Below are 14,059 nucleotides of genomic sequence, written 5' to 3'. Positions count from 1 at the left end.
CTATATTTAGATATAACTACCAAATAGACCGTTCTCCCGATAAAGGCACTAAAGCCCATAAAAGCTTTATTTTTATCCGATTTCGCTGAAATTTGAAACAGTGAGTTTTTCTGAGCCTCCCGATATCCGACCTTAATATAGTTCAGATCGGTTTATATTTGGATATAGCTGCCAAATAGACCAATATTTTGAATAGTGACTTGTATATATTAGACCATTCAATGCCCATGCCGAATTTGGGTGCTTAAGTTATCCAATTTTCACCGGATTGTGACGAAAAGGGGTTTACATATATACCCGAGGTGGTGGGTATCCAAAGTTCTGCCCGGCCGAACTTAATGCCTTTTTACTTGTTAATACTGGAAATATCAAACCAGTCAAAATTGCGTTTTCCTAAAGCGATTGACCTTTTGGAGATGGTCGTCCACTTCTCTACTTTTCCTTTTTTGTAACACTGTGATGTGGGTGGTGATATTGGGATTCATTATGTGCTCGAGTACAATCCAGCGAACAATGACACTTCATCTTCAATATATCCATTCATATATGTATGTGTGGCTGTACTCGTATGTATGTGTTGTCAGCATAGACATAGTATGAGATTCCCGCATTTTTATGTCTAAATGACACTTAAGCTCTTTGTACGGTGCTGTCTACGATTTGTTTGGGGGCTACTTCATTTTTGCTGCATCGAGAATCCCAAAAGCAAGTAGCCTATAAAAGTCATGGCCTGAGCTGGGATTTGTATCAGTTCTGAACGAATACGGCTTGAGAACACATTGAAAGCTTCTGAGTTTTGTTGTTTAAATCATTAAAAATAACGAAGATCCATCAACATGAAATTTGCAGCTGTCGTTCTGTTTGCACTCTTCGCAGTGGTAAGTAAAGACTACCAGTTATCCCCTTTTTAGTTTTTATTAGAAAATCAACTGATCCTTGCTGCCCGTGTATATCTTCCCTTTGCAGGCCTCTGCTGAATATAAGCTACGCAACCAAGAGGATTTAATGAAAGCCCGCAAGGAATGCATGGAAGCCAAAAAGGTCACACCCGAATTAATCGAGAAATACAAGAAATTCGATTTCCCCGATGATGAGACCACCCGCTGCTACATTGAGTGTGTCTTCGAGAAGTTTGAATTGTTCGATGCCAAGGAAGGTTTCAAGAACGATAACTTAGTAGCCCAACTGGGGCAGGGTAAGGACAACAAAGATGCCGTCAAGACTGATGTTGAAAAATGTGCCGATAAGAACGAACAAAAGTCGGACTCGTGTTCATGGGCCTTCCGTGGCTTCAAGTGCTTCATTAAATCAAACCTGCCATTGGTCATGGATAGTTTGAAGAAGAACTAAGGCGTCCACGGCATAAATGCCTGCAACGAGTATTCTTAATTTTTTTTCCTTTACGTATAAATGACTGCAACAATTGGAATACAAAAGACCGGACCACCAACAATAACAACAACAGCAGCAATATGTATTTAGTAGACAGTGTCCTTAATTGAAGTGTATCAAGATCATCTGCAATTTCAAAAGCTTGTGCAACAACAGCAATAACAACAATAATGGAAATAATGAATCATCAGTAACGTCCTACAATCGTCAATTATTTTTCTCATCTTACATGTATTTTTTTTTAATTTAAATTAGGTACCAAAAAAAGCGCATCAGTTTGTTTTTTAATAATGTTCGTTATGTTTAACAATAAATAACAAAATCAAAGCACACATTTTCTAAAAAACAAAAACACAGCTCATATTTTTTCTAATTTTTATGACAGGTTTAAAAATAAAAACTTTGATAAAGTTGTGAGTTAAGTTGAAGAAGAGGGTAGGGATTATAAACTGCCCATGACACTATGGTTGTAATAGCTCCAATGGCTCCAGGCAGCGGGAAATAGAACTTAATCTCTGGGTCCACAATAATGAATAGATTTGTAAGTTTAAAGGTATTCAAATTCAGAAGGAATACCTACTTATTTTATTGTCTACTGCAGATCCTCTGATTCTTCAGCTGACCCTAAAAACGACTCCCAACCGCCTTAATATTTTTCGTCTCTTCTGTGATTGCTGACACCTAGTTTCGCCATTTTTTTCCACTTCAAAGTACTTCTATCAATGTATTACTGCGTGTACGAGTAAAGTGTAATGTCTGTATGTCTAGAGGTTGATTTATTTCAAAACTCCTTACTTAATTCGAAGTAGCATCTACAAGCCATTCTTAGAGATGGGCGATGGGTACATACCCAAAAGGCATTTACCCGGTAAATTGGGTAAATACCTGGGTATTTACCCATTTGTACCCAAAAGCTTGGTATTTATAATTTTGCAGATATCTTGGGTATAAAAATATTTTCCAAACAATTTTTGATGATTTCGTATTCTTTGTATACAAACTTGATCATCTGATCTCATAAAATCGGATTTTAGTTATATATAGTCGTTATATAGACCGATCTCCAGACTTAAAATCTTGAGGCAATAAATTGGTCATTTTTCATCCGATTTCGATGAAATTTGGCACAGTGTGTTCTGGTAAACCCTTCCTATTTCTGTGAAGTGTGATTCAGATCGGATTATATTTGGATATAGTTACCCTAAGACCGACCGCCCGATCTCCCGAAATATGGTATTAAGGCCATAAATAACCATTTTTTACCCAAATTCGATGAAATTTTGCACAGTGTGTTCTTATAGATCCCTACCCATTCCTGTTAAATGTGGTCCAGGTCGGACCATCTTTGAAAATAGCTGTCATATAGACCGATCTCCCGATATAGTGTAATGAGCCTATAAAAAGAGCACTTTTCATCCGATTTCAATGAAATTTGGCGCATCGAGTTCTGGTACCCCGCTAAACCTTTTTGATGAACATCGTTCAGATCGCACCATATTTGGATATAGCTGCCATATAGACCAATCTCCCGGTATTGAGTATTGATCTCATAAAAGGAGCATTTTTCATCCGATTTTAATGAAATTTGAAACAGTGAGTTTGCTCCTTTTATGAGCTCAATATTCGATATCAGGAGATCGGTCTATATGGCAGCTATATCCATATATGATCCGATCTTTACCACATTGGACAGAAATGGGTAGGGTCTACCAAAACACACTGTGCCAAATTTCATCGAATTCGGGTAACAAATGGATCTTTTATGGCCTCAACACCATATATCGGGAAATCAGGCGGTCGGTCTAATATAATATCCAAATATAGTTCGATCTGAACTACATTTCACAGAAATGGGTTGGGCTCTACCAGAACACACTGTGCCAAATATCATCGAAATCGGATGAAATGACCAATTTATTGCCTGAAGACTTTAAGTCAGGAGATCGGTCTATATAGCGGCTATATATAACTAAAATCCGAGTTTATGAGATCAGAATATAAGGTTTATACACAAGGTATACGGATTCATCAAACATTTTTTGGAAAATATTTTGATGTCCAAGATATCGGCAAAATTATAAATACCCAAATAATACCCAAAAAAGGAATTTATTGGGTAAAATCGGCAAAATTATAAATACCCAAATAAATACCCAAAAAAAGGTATTTATTGGTACAGGGTATTATAATATTGTGCATTTGTTTGCAACGCTAGGAAGGAGAAGAATACATAAACAGACAGACGGGCTAGATCTGATAGGGTCTGTATGTCTATGTATTCTTGTGATCAAGGTACAGGTCGCATTTGTTGTCCGATTGTCATGAAATTTTCCACAATTCTCTGTGTTGATCCAAGGACAAACCCTATTGAATTTGAAAACAAGTAAAAAGGCGTAAAGTTCGGCCGGCCCAAACTTTGGATACCCACCACTTCGTGTATTTATGTAAACCACCTTTCGTCATAGTCCGGTGAAAAATGCATAATTTATGACCCCATAGCAGCTTTATCGAAATATGGTCTGATTTGGACTAAATTCTAAACGGATATTGAGTGGTCTAATAAGTAAAAGTACAAAATATTTGTCTTTTTGGGAGCCATATCCAAATATAGACCGATCTGAACCATATACGACATGGATGTTGGGAAGCCTAACATAAGCCACTGTGTCAAATTTGAGCGAAATCGGATTATAAATATGCCTTTTATGGGGCCAAGACCTTAAATAGAGAGTTCGGTCTATATGGCAGCTATATCCGAATCTGAACTGATCTGGGCCAAATTGAAGAAGGATGTCGAAGGCCCCAACACAACTCATAGTCCCAAATTCTGGCGAAATCGGACAATAAATGCGCCTTTTATTGGGCCAAAGGCTTAAATCGAGAGATCGGTCTATATGGCAGCTATACCGAAATCTGGACCGATCTATACCATATTGCAGAAAGATCTCGAGGGGCCTAATTTAGCTCACTGTCTAAAATTTCGGCCACATCGGACAATAAATCCGCCTTTTATGGGCCCAAGACGTTAAATCGAGAGATCGGTCTATATGGGAGCTATATCCAAATTTCGACCGATCTATACCATATCGCAGAAAGATGTCCAGGGGCCTAACCTTACTTACTGTCCCAAATTTCGGCGACAGCGGACAATAAAGGCACCTTTTATGAGCCCAAAACCTTAAATCGAGAGATTGGTCTATATGGCTTTTATGGACCTAAAATCCTATATGGGGGCTATATCAAGATATAGTCCAACTTCGAACTTAACCTGCTTGTGGAGAAAAAAAAGAATCTGTGGAAAGTTTCAGCTCAATAACACTATTTTTAAAGACAGTTGCGTGATTTCAACAGACAGACGGACGGACAAACGGACGGACATGGCTAGTTCGTTTTAGATTTTTACGCTGATCAAGAATATATATTCTTTATGGGGTTGGAAATGGATATTTGTGTGTTGCAAACGGAATGAGAAAATGAAAATACCCCATCCTTCGGTGGTGGGTATAAAAATCGGTCCAGATTTAGATATGGTTAGATTAGGTTTAAGTGGGAGTCTGCCATCAGACTCCTTTAGATTTTTTCGTCCATTGTTATACCACAGGAACAGAAGAAGGAAGATGCCTTCTAGTTCCTACCTTTGAACCATCCAGATCGCTTTAAAAAGCCCAACAACTTGCGAATGTTCACATTGGCTACATCAGAATTGTTCTCAAAGAAATGAGAACCTAAAGTGGAGCTCCTTCTGACTGCCAGTGCGAGATACACACAAAGCAGATGTTCTACAGTCTTCTCTTCTTCGATGTCCTCACAGTTTCTGCAAAAGTCGTTGCTGGCAATCTTCAGTCTGTCAGCCTGTTTTCCGATTAGACAGTGACCTGTCATGACGGACACAATGACTGAGACGTCTGTTCTAGCCAGTGACAGCAAAGCAGTATACCTCTTCAAGTCTAGATGAGGCCACATTGTTTTGGAATGCTCACAGCCTCCTCTTTGTGACCATCTATCATTCGTTGTCCTTCGGGCCTGGTCCTGAAAACTTAGCTTACATGTCGCTATAGGCATACCCACAAATTCCAGTGTCCCTGGAGTGTGTAAGGTAGTTCCTCGTCTCGCAAGCTCATCCGCTTTTGAATTCCCTGGGATATCTCTGGGGCCCGGCAATCAGAACAGGTGAATTTTGAACTGTACAGCCATCTCGTTGAGAGATCTGCGACAGTCGAGGGCGGTTTTTGTGTTCAGAAATACGTTCTCCAGGTATTTAATGGCTGCCTGGCTGTCTAAGAAGATATTTATGCCAATCGTCGTAATGACATTATATCTTAGCCATTCCACCACTTAATTGCAAGGATCTCTGCTTGATTGCAAGGATCTCTGCTTGATACACACTGCAGTGGTCGGGTAACCTTATCGCTATGACCAGTTCAAGTTCTTCTGAATACAACCCACCTGGTCGTTTATCATCCGTATAGAAGTCTATGTAACTTCTGTTACCAGGGATATCGTAGTTCTAATCGGTTCTATCAGGAATAGTGGTACATAAACTTTTATCAAAAAGCGGGAGGTAAGGTGTAATACACACTGCCTGGAACATCGGATTTTGTATTAAGAATAACAACGTGTCCGTAGCCGCCACATGAGAAAGCTCCCTTAACCTCACGGCAGTGGTCGCTGCAATTTGGGTAGCCACAATGTCCAAAGGCATACGATGTAGCATTAAATTCAGTGCATCAGATGGTGTCGTCCTCAGTGCGGCTGTGATGCACAAACAAGCCATCCTTTGGATCCGATTAAGTATTGAGCAGTAGGTGGATTTTTGAAGCACCGTCCACTAGACCACAACACCATATAGCATTATTGGTCTGACAACTGCAGTATATACCCAATGCATGACACGCGGTCTAAACCCCCCAACTTTTGCTATTGGCTCCCTTGCGGGTGTATAGGACAAGAGTGGCCTTTCTAGCCCTTTCCAAAATGTTGGATTTGAAGTTGCACTTAGAGCTTCCTAAAGTATATCTCTTAGAGAAGCACACAAAAAATTTTTTGCTTAAATACAGAGTGCTTATGATTCTCGATATTACAAGGCTAGTTATTTAAATAACCAATGGCCTAACAATTGCTCGGCCTTACATATCGTTATAGGCATGTCCACTGGTTCTTTTTCTGGTTGAGCGACAGCGGAGATCAGCCTTTGAACTCAGAAATACGTTCTTCAAAGATTTAACAACTGCCTGGCTGTCTGAGATGTGCTAATATGTCGATTATATACACCAAGTCCGTAGTCTTGACCAAAAAGAAAGGTAAGTATTTGCATTTTATGACTTATTGGAATAATTTTACGTCAAGACAAGCAATCCGAAGAATGCCACGGTCTCATAGCTGAAAGAATAACTCAGGTAGCAATATGATAATCATAGCAAAAAATCCACAACGTAGAAATATTAGGCTGGTTTCTGACTGGAAATTCTCTGAAATGTATAAAACTGTTAAGTTCCAGGCAGATGTTTCAATTGGATTTGATTACCTTAGGAATATCGCAAATCTTAAGTATTTTCCACACAAGGATGGACTAATAAAATACTCTTTACCTGCAATACAGTAGCAGACTTGGAAATTTTTTACAACTTACAGGTATAATATATCCATTTGCCTTGCTTGTCCTGTCAATGTATAAAAGAATAACGAAACTACCCCTAGACGTCATTCTACTCTCAACTGTATCCAAGGTAGACGACATTATCTTAATTGAAAAATATTCAACTTAAAAAATCAGACAATTAGTTAACAACATGATTCCTGAATCCAATTTTAATAATGTGAGCAACGAAACTGCCGTCGCCACAGGTTGTGAACCAATGGCAATGGATGACAATTGCATGGAAACGTTGAGCTCCGCACCGGTACATTTTATAGACGCTTACTGTGTTTCATCAATGACATCCAGCTATTTGCATCGTATACCCAGCGGTTCCAGGCAATGGGAAATATATCTGGAAGATTTGGTCGATTCAAGAGCAAAGCGCTCTATCCGCTCAAAATCGGAAAGAGAAAGTGTCACTGATTTTCTACAGCGTTTTCCAATTTTGGAGATTTGAAACATTTTTAAAATTATTTTTCAACGGCGAGTTCCTAAAATTCCTTTTACCAAATTGTGATTTTTAACAAAAGAATTAAATTCTTTTGTTTTAGTTTTGTTAATATGTATACATAGATTATATATAAAATTAAAAAAAATTAATTCTTATAAAACTTTATTGAAATGAATGTTCACAAATAACGCTATCGTCTTCATTAATTGCGTTAATAAGGTAATTTTGGACTCAATGGGTGCGTAAATAAGCAGAATTGTCGATTTTTGGTGTGAAGATCAGCCAGAAGCATTGCAAGAGCTACCAATGCATCCAGAAAAGGTCACAGTTTGGTGCGGTTTATGGGCTGGTGGCATCAATGGGCCGTACTTCTTTAAAGATACTGCGAATCGTAACGTAACTGTGAATGATGAGCGCTACCGTGAGATGGTATCCAACTTTTTTTTGCCCAAAATGCAAGGGCTTAACATATGGTTTCAACAAGACGTTGCCATAAGCCATGCGGCATGTGTAACAATGGACTTCTTGAGAGGTGGGTTCGGTGAACATTCTATTTCACGTTCGGAACCGGTCAATTGGCCGCCTAAATCGTGAGATTTATTCCCTTCAGACTATTTTTTGTGGGGCTATGCTACGCATTGGAAGACAACATTGAAGCTTTTATTCTTGAGATACCGGTCGAAATGTCGGAAAGAGTATGCCAAAATTGGACTAAGCGGATGGACTATTTAAGGGGCAGTTACGGTCAACACATGCATGAAATAATCTTCAAACATGCAATTATTTGGACGTGCTATCGATTCAAATAAAGATTTCATGCATTTTATGTGTTTTTTTTTTTTAACTTTCCTATGGCTCTTAAAAAATAACCCTTTATAATAGTAACAATTGCAATATATAACATGTAAAAGCGTGCTAAATTCGGCCGGGCCGAATCTTGAGTACCCACCACCATGGATTCCGCTAAAAATGTACCCTTATTAACTAAGATTGTATTTGAATTATTTTGGTCTCAAGAAGCCATATCGGCGTATCGGTACTTAGGGCGCCTATATCACCATATTGACCGATTCGGATAAAGGTTGGCATTGATGTTGTAAGTCATAAGGTAGGTTTTTGGGCCAAATTTCAGCCAAATCGGATGAAAATTGAAGCTTTAAAGGGCTCAAGAAGTCAAAGCCGGAGATTGGTTTATATGGGGGCTATATTTGTTTATAGACCGGTTCGGATCATACTTGGCATTGATGTTGAAAGACATAACTCGAGGCTTTATTTCAAACTTCAGCCAAATCAGGTGAAAATGTAGGCTTTCAAGGGCTCAAAAAGCCAAATCCAGGGATCGGTCTATATGGGGGCAATATATGTTTAAAGACCGATTCGGATCATACTTGGCATGGATAATGGAAGTCATAACTCATGTCTTGGTTTCAAATTTTCAGCCAAATCGGATGAAGATTGAGGCTTCTTAGAGTTTAAGAAGTCAAATGCGGGGATCGGTTTATATGGGGACAATATGTGTTTGTAGAACGATTCGGATCATACTTGGCAAAGACTCAAGTCTTTGTTGGAAATTTCAGCTAAATGGGATTAAAATTGAGGCTTCTAAGGGCTCAAGAAGTCAAATCCGGGGATCGGTGTATATGGGGGCCAGGGACGTAACAAGATGGAGTGGCACAATTTTCAAAAAAAAAAAATTAGGTATCTTTACCAATTGCAATTTTCGATTTTGAAAAAACGTGGGGTGGACCCATTTTAATAACCTACACCACTACGGTGGTACAGTGCATTTGTTTGTAACAGCCAGAAGGAAGAGAGATAGACCCATTGATAAGTATACTGATCGACTCAGAATCACTTTCTGAGTCGATTTAGCTATGTCCGCCTGTCTGCAAATTATTGAATTTTATTATCAAGAAAGTTCATCGCGCGCTTCTTCCATTTTTGGACGAAACTAATTTTTGGCTCAATGGGTATGTAAATAAGCAGAATTGTCGATTTTGGAGTGAAGATCAGCCAGAAGCATTGCATCCCGAAAAAGTCACAGTTTGGTGCGGTTTATAGGCTGGTGGCATCATAGGATCGTACCTCTTCACGTAACTGTGAATAGTGGGCGCTACCGTAAGATGATATCCAACTCTTTTTGCCCAAAACGCTATGGGGCTATGGTAAAGCTCGTGTCTATACAAACAAGCCCGTTTCAATTGACGCATTGGAAGACAACATTGAAACATTTATTCGTAAGATACCGGCCGAAATATCGAAAAGAGTATGTCAAAATTGGACTAAGCGGATGGACCATTTGAGGCGCAGTCACGGGCAACATTTGCATGAAATAATCTTCAAACATTAAATTATATGGCCGATTCAAAAAGATTTCATGGATTTTTCTGAATGTTATGTCTTTTATTTTGAAAAACTTTCCTGTAGCTCTTAAAAATTCGCCCTTTAGCTGCCATATATGTATATCGCCCGATTTTGGCCACTTTATTGACCAATCTTCCCAAAATTTTGCACAACGCTTTCCTCGATGCCTACCAGAATATCTTTGAAGTGTGGTCAAAATCGGTTCGCATTTAGATATAGGTTCAATATATATGTTCGTCCGATTTTGAGAAATATTGCAATAAAGTGCTCATTTGTTAAACAAATCTATCGAAATTTAGCAGGAAGGATTTTCTTATGACTCTTAATATTACTGGTGTGTTTCATAAAAGTTGGATCAGGTATATATATTGCTGTCATATATGTACATCACCCGATTTTCATTTCTACAGTCAATAAAATTTGTTATTCAAACAGCAAACATGGTTGCTAAAACAGCAGTTTTTGTCTGCTGAAAATGGGAAAGCCGACATTACTGCTGTTGCAGCAAACATAGGGCTGCTGTATTAGCAAACATTTCTTAAAACAGCAGTTTTTGTCTGCTGAAAATGAGAAAGCAGACATTAATGCTGTTTCAGCAAACATTGGGCTGCTGTATTAGCAAACATTTCTTCCTGCTATTTCAACTAACAAAATCTGGTGTTTTGTGAATTGAACAGATATTTTGTAAAGGTCAGCTGTTTTATGAAAAGCAGCTGTTACATGAAAATACAAACGCTAACACCAAAATGGATCAAAGATCAAAGCAGTGGTTAGTAAAAAATAAAAATATTTTTTATTGGTAATTATTAAATTTGTTTAATTTTTATTTACTTCATATGAAGATTCAAGGCAGCAGTCAAATGAAGTTGTAATTTCACTTTAAGTCGGTTGTTCTACAAGAAGGTAAGTGCAAAATTCGCGGAATTATTTGGTAAATCTTGAAAAATTAAAACATTGTATCCTTTGAGACAACAAGAAAATAGCAATTATCGGTTTCTTAAGTGTCTTGATGGGATCACACTCATCGAAGAGCTACGATGAAATCAACACCGTTCGATGAAATCAACACCGTTCGATGAAATCAACACCGTTCGATGAAATCAACACCGTTGAATTTATTAAGGAGGAAAGATGCTGCCTTGGGATTAAGTCTGTCTGGCTGGGCAATTAAAAGCGACGCACAATGGAAATGGACGCACAATGGACTGGAAAATACTAGTGCAATTTAGTCTGCCACTTGTGAACGGATACAGATATCTTCAATGATAACGCAGTGTCCGTAGCCGCCACATAACTATTGTAAATAGAAAGCTCCCTTAGCCTCACATTAGTGGTCGCAGCAATTTGTCTAGCCACAATATTCATAAGCATTAGGTGGTTAGTCGCCGACAAGGGACTTGAAAACGTTGTTTCTACTTTTGTGTACGGTGATGGCATGTAAAGCATTTGTAGTACTATACAGCTTTCGAAATGCATGCTGGTGCTCGGCGAATGGAAATTGTCCAACGGGAGGATCGGGAGCAGTAGTCCCTCATGCGTCTTGGCTACTGATGAGAGAAGGGAGATCGGTCTATATGACTTCCCCTTGCTCGTGTCCTTTCTAGGTTTCAGTATCATTCTGCTTATCGTCCAAACATCGAGTACTACAATAGTTTTAGACAGGCTGAGGACAGTTGTAAGGTACTCGACTCCTGGCAGATCCAGATTCTTCAGCATCAGTGTAGATTCCGTCTGGGACCAGCGCCTTGCGCGACTTGGCACCACGGATGACATTCGTGCACGGTAAATTGTGGTGGCTGTCGAGCGGGACGGGGATCACGGACACGACGAATGGCTCTCCTTCTAGCCTTGTCACTCTCGGGTCAATAAATTGACGCTTATCTAAGGAAAATACCGCACAAGTATGGCCAGAATTATTATTTTCAAACAATTGTTTTCCTAAGCAAACAAATAAAGAACCAAACAAAAAAAAAATCAGCTGTCGTTCTGCAAAAATTTTGCATGTAGTGTTCTATTACGACTTCCAACAACTGTGCTAAGTACGGACCAAGTCGATCTATAACCTGATTTAGTCCAATAAAAACCGATCTCCCGATTTGAAGATCTTGGACCCCTGAAAACCGCATTTTTTGTCCGATTTTCCAAACATTTTGCACGTGGGATTTGCTACGACTTCCAACAACTGTGCCATCGTTCGGTCCAAATCGTTTTGCAACCTGATATAGCCCCATAACACCAATTTCCGATTTAACATCTTGAGCCCCTGAGCGAGTTGTACACTGAGGCGACAGTCCTTGCCAATGAAGGACTTCACCGGGTGAATCTGGTACGAACAGTTGGCTGCTTGAGATTGAACACCTTTCGTTTTCGGATTCCCCAAAGATACTTGGCACTCTTGTCATTCTGCCGCGGGAACGTTATGGACATTGGTGAGTTAAAGACGTCAATAACTTACCTTGTTACATCGAGTATCATACGCCCTCAGTATTTAGAAGAGCTGGTGCCGCCCGACTTTTATTGAGACTTCACTCGATGATATCGCTGATTGTCCGCGACTGCAATTGCAGCCCTTCAACCTAAGCCTAACATAAGTCACTGTGTCAAATTTCAGTAAAATTATATTATGCGGATTATAAATGCGCCTTTTATGTGGCCAAGACTTTAAATCGAGATATCGGTCTATATGGCAGCTATATCCAAATCTGGACCGATTTGAGCCAAGTTTCAGAAAAATGTCGAAGAGCCTAACACAACTCACTGTGTCAAATTTCGGCAAAATCGGACAATAAATGCGCCTTTTTTTTTGGCCCAAAACCTTAAATCTAGAGATAGGTCTATATGGCAGCTATATCCAAATCGGGACCGATCTAAGCCAAATTGTAGAAGAATTGTCCAAATTTCAGCAAAATCGGATAATAAATGTGGCTTTTATGGGCTTAAGACCCTAAATCGGCGGATCGGTCTATATGGGGGCTATATCAAGATATAGTCCAATATAGCCCATCTTCGAACTTAAACTGCTAATGGACAAAAAAAACAATCTGTGCAAAATTTCAGCTCAATATCTCTATTTTTAAAGACTGTAGAGTGATTTCAACAGACAGATGGACGGACATGGCTAGATCGTCTTTACGCTGATCAAGAATATATATATTTTATAGGGTCGGAAATGTATATTTCGATGTGTTGCAAACGGAATGACAAAATGAATATACCACCATCCTTCGGTGGTGGCTATAACAAGAACACCGTGGTATTTCAGTCAACGTTATAAAAAGTGTTTTATTAATAAAACAATGGGTTAGTTGGTTGTAGTTACTTAGGGCTAAAGTGAGAGTGAAATGAGATACAGCGGTCAAAAAAAGTATTCATCATTCAATGTTTTTTTTTTAATAAGTCTACAAAAGACAATTGGAATAAAAACATATTAAACTAATGATGCAGTAGTGCTTGTGTGATATATATGTACACAATTTCATTGTTTTTAAAGAAAAAAATAGTATTTATTGGAACAAAAAGGGCCATTTTACAGCTGAACACAAAAAATTAAACAAAAAAAGTATTCATCATTGCAAAAAAACAAAAAAATAAATAACATAATTTAAAAAAATTAATACTTTGTTATTCGACCACCGCGTCTTATAACTTCTTTTAAACGGTTTGACATCGATTGGACTAATTTAGCGGTTATATTTTGGTCTATATTAGTCCATTCCTCCATTATCACCTGTTGCATTTGACTCTTGCTCGAAAAATTGCGCGTTCTCAATTTGCGTTCGAGATGTTCCCAAAGATGTTCAATTGGGTTCAAGTCGGGACTTTGAGGAGGAGTTTTAATGACTTTGGGGCAGTTATACAGCATCCACATCTTGGTATTTAAAGCAGAATGTTTGGGGTCATTATCTTGATAATATTGAAAGTTATTACCAAGCCCAAGTTTTACAGCACTATCTTTTAAATTCCTCTTTAAAATGTCAATGTAATACTTATGATCCATTACTCCATTAATAATTTCAAGATTTCCCGCTCCTGAAGCCGCCATACACCCCCAAACCATTAAACCACCTCCACCATGTTTTACAGTAGCAACTGTGTTTCGTTCTTCAAGCTCTGTATTTGGTTTTCTGTACACTATGACCTTTCCATCGCACCCAAAAAGATTAAACTTGCTCTCGTCTGCAAAAATGACTGTTTTCCAAAATGATTCGGGCTGT

At 38.7% G+C, this 14,059-nt stretch overlaps 1 protein-coding gene and 1 long non-coding RNA gene across 2 annotated transcripts; one reads left to right on the top strand and one right to left on the bottom strand.

The window, feature by feature from the left end:
- The first annotated feature begins 735 nt into the window (after nt 1–735).
- On the top strand, nt 736–1,748 carry LOC106085312 (general odorant-binding protein 99a). The gene is made up of 2 exons (XM_013249515.2): nt 736–878; nt 967–1,748. The coding sequence occupies exons 1-2, from the start codon at nt 837–839 to the stop codon at nt 1,348–1,350; spliced, it is 426 nt and encodes a 141-aa protein (XP_013104969.1). The 5' UTR covers nt 736–836; the 3' UTR covers nt 1,351–1,748.
- On the bottom strand, nt 1,457–2,120 carry LOC131997743 (uncharacterized). Its single transcript, XR_009398383.1, has 2 exons — nt 1,973–2,120; nt 1,457–1,907 (listed from the first exon to the last, which is right to left on the bottom strand). It is a non-coding gene; the product is annotated as an uncharacterized LOC131997743 (long non-coding RNA).
- Between the last annotated feature and the right edge of the window lie 11,939 nt (nt 2,121–14,059).

The sequence above is a fragment of the Stomoxys calcitrans genome, chromosome 5, assembly GCF_963082655.1.
Source record: "Stomoxys calcitrans chromosome 5, idStoCalc2.1, whole genome shotgun sequence".
NCBI classification, from domain to species: domain Eukaryota; kingdom Metazoa; phylum Arthropoda; class Insecta; order Diptera; family Muscidae; genus Stomoxys; species Stomoxys calcitrans.
The sequence above is the reverse complement of the archived record's forward strand: the minus strand, read 5'-3'. Positions and strand labels throughout refer to the sequence as shown.

Coding starts and splice junctions, on each gene's coding strand:
- LOC106085312 (XM_013249515.2), top strand. CDS start 837: ATGAAATTTGCAGCTGTCGTTCTGTTTGCACTCTTCGCAGTG. Junction 879..966: donor TGTTTGCACTCTTCGCAGTG/GTAAGTAAAGAC, acceptor TTCCCTTTGCAG/GCCTCTGCTGAATATAAGCT.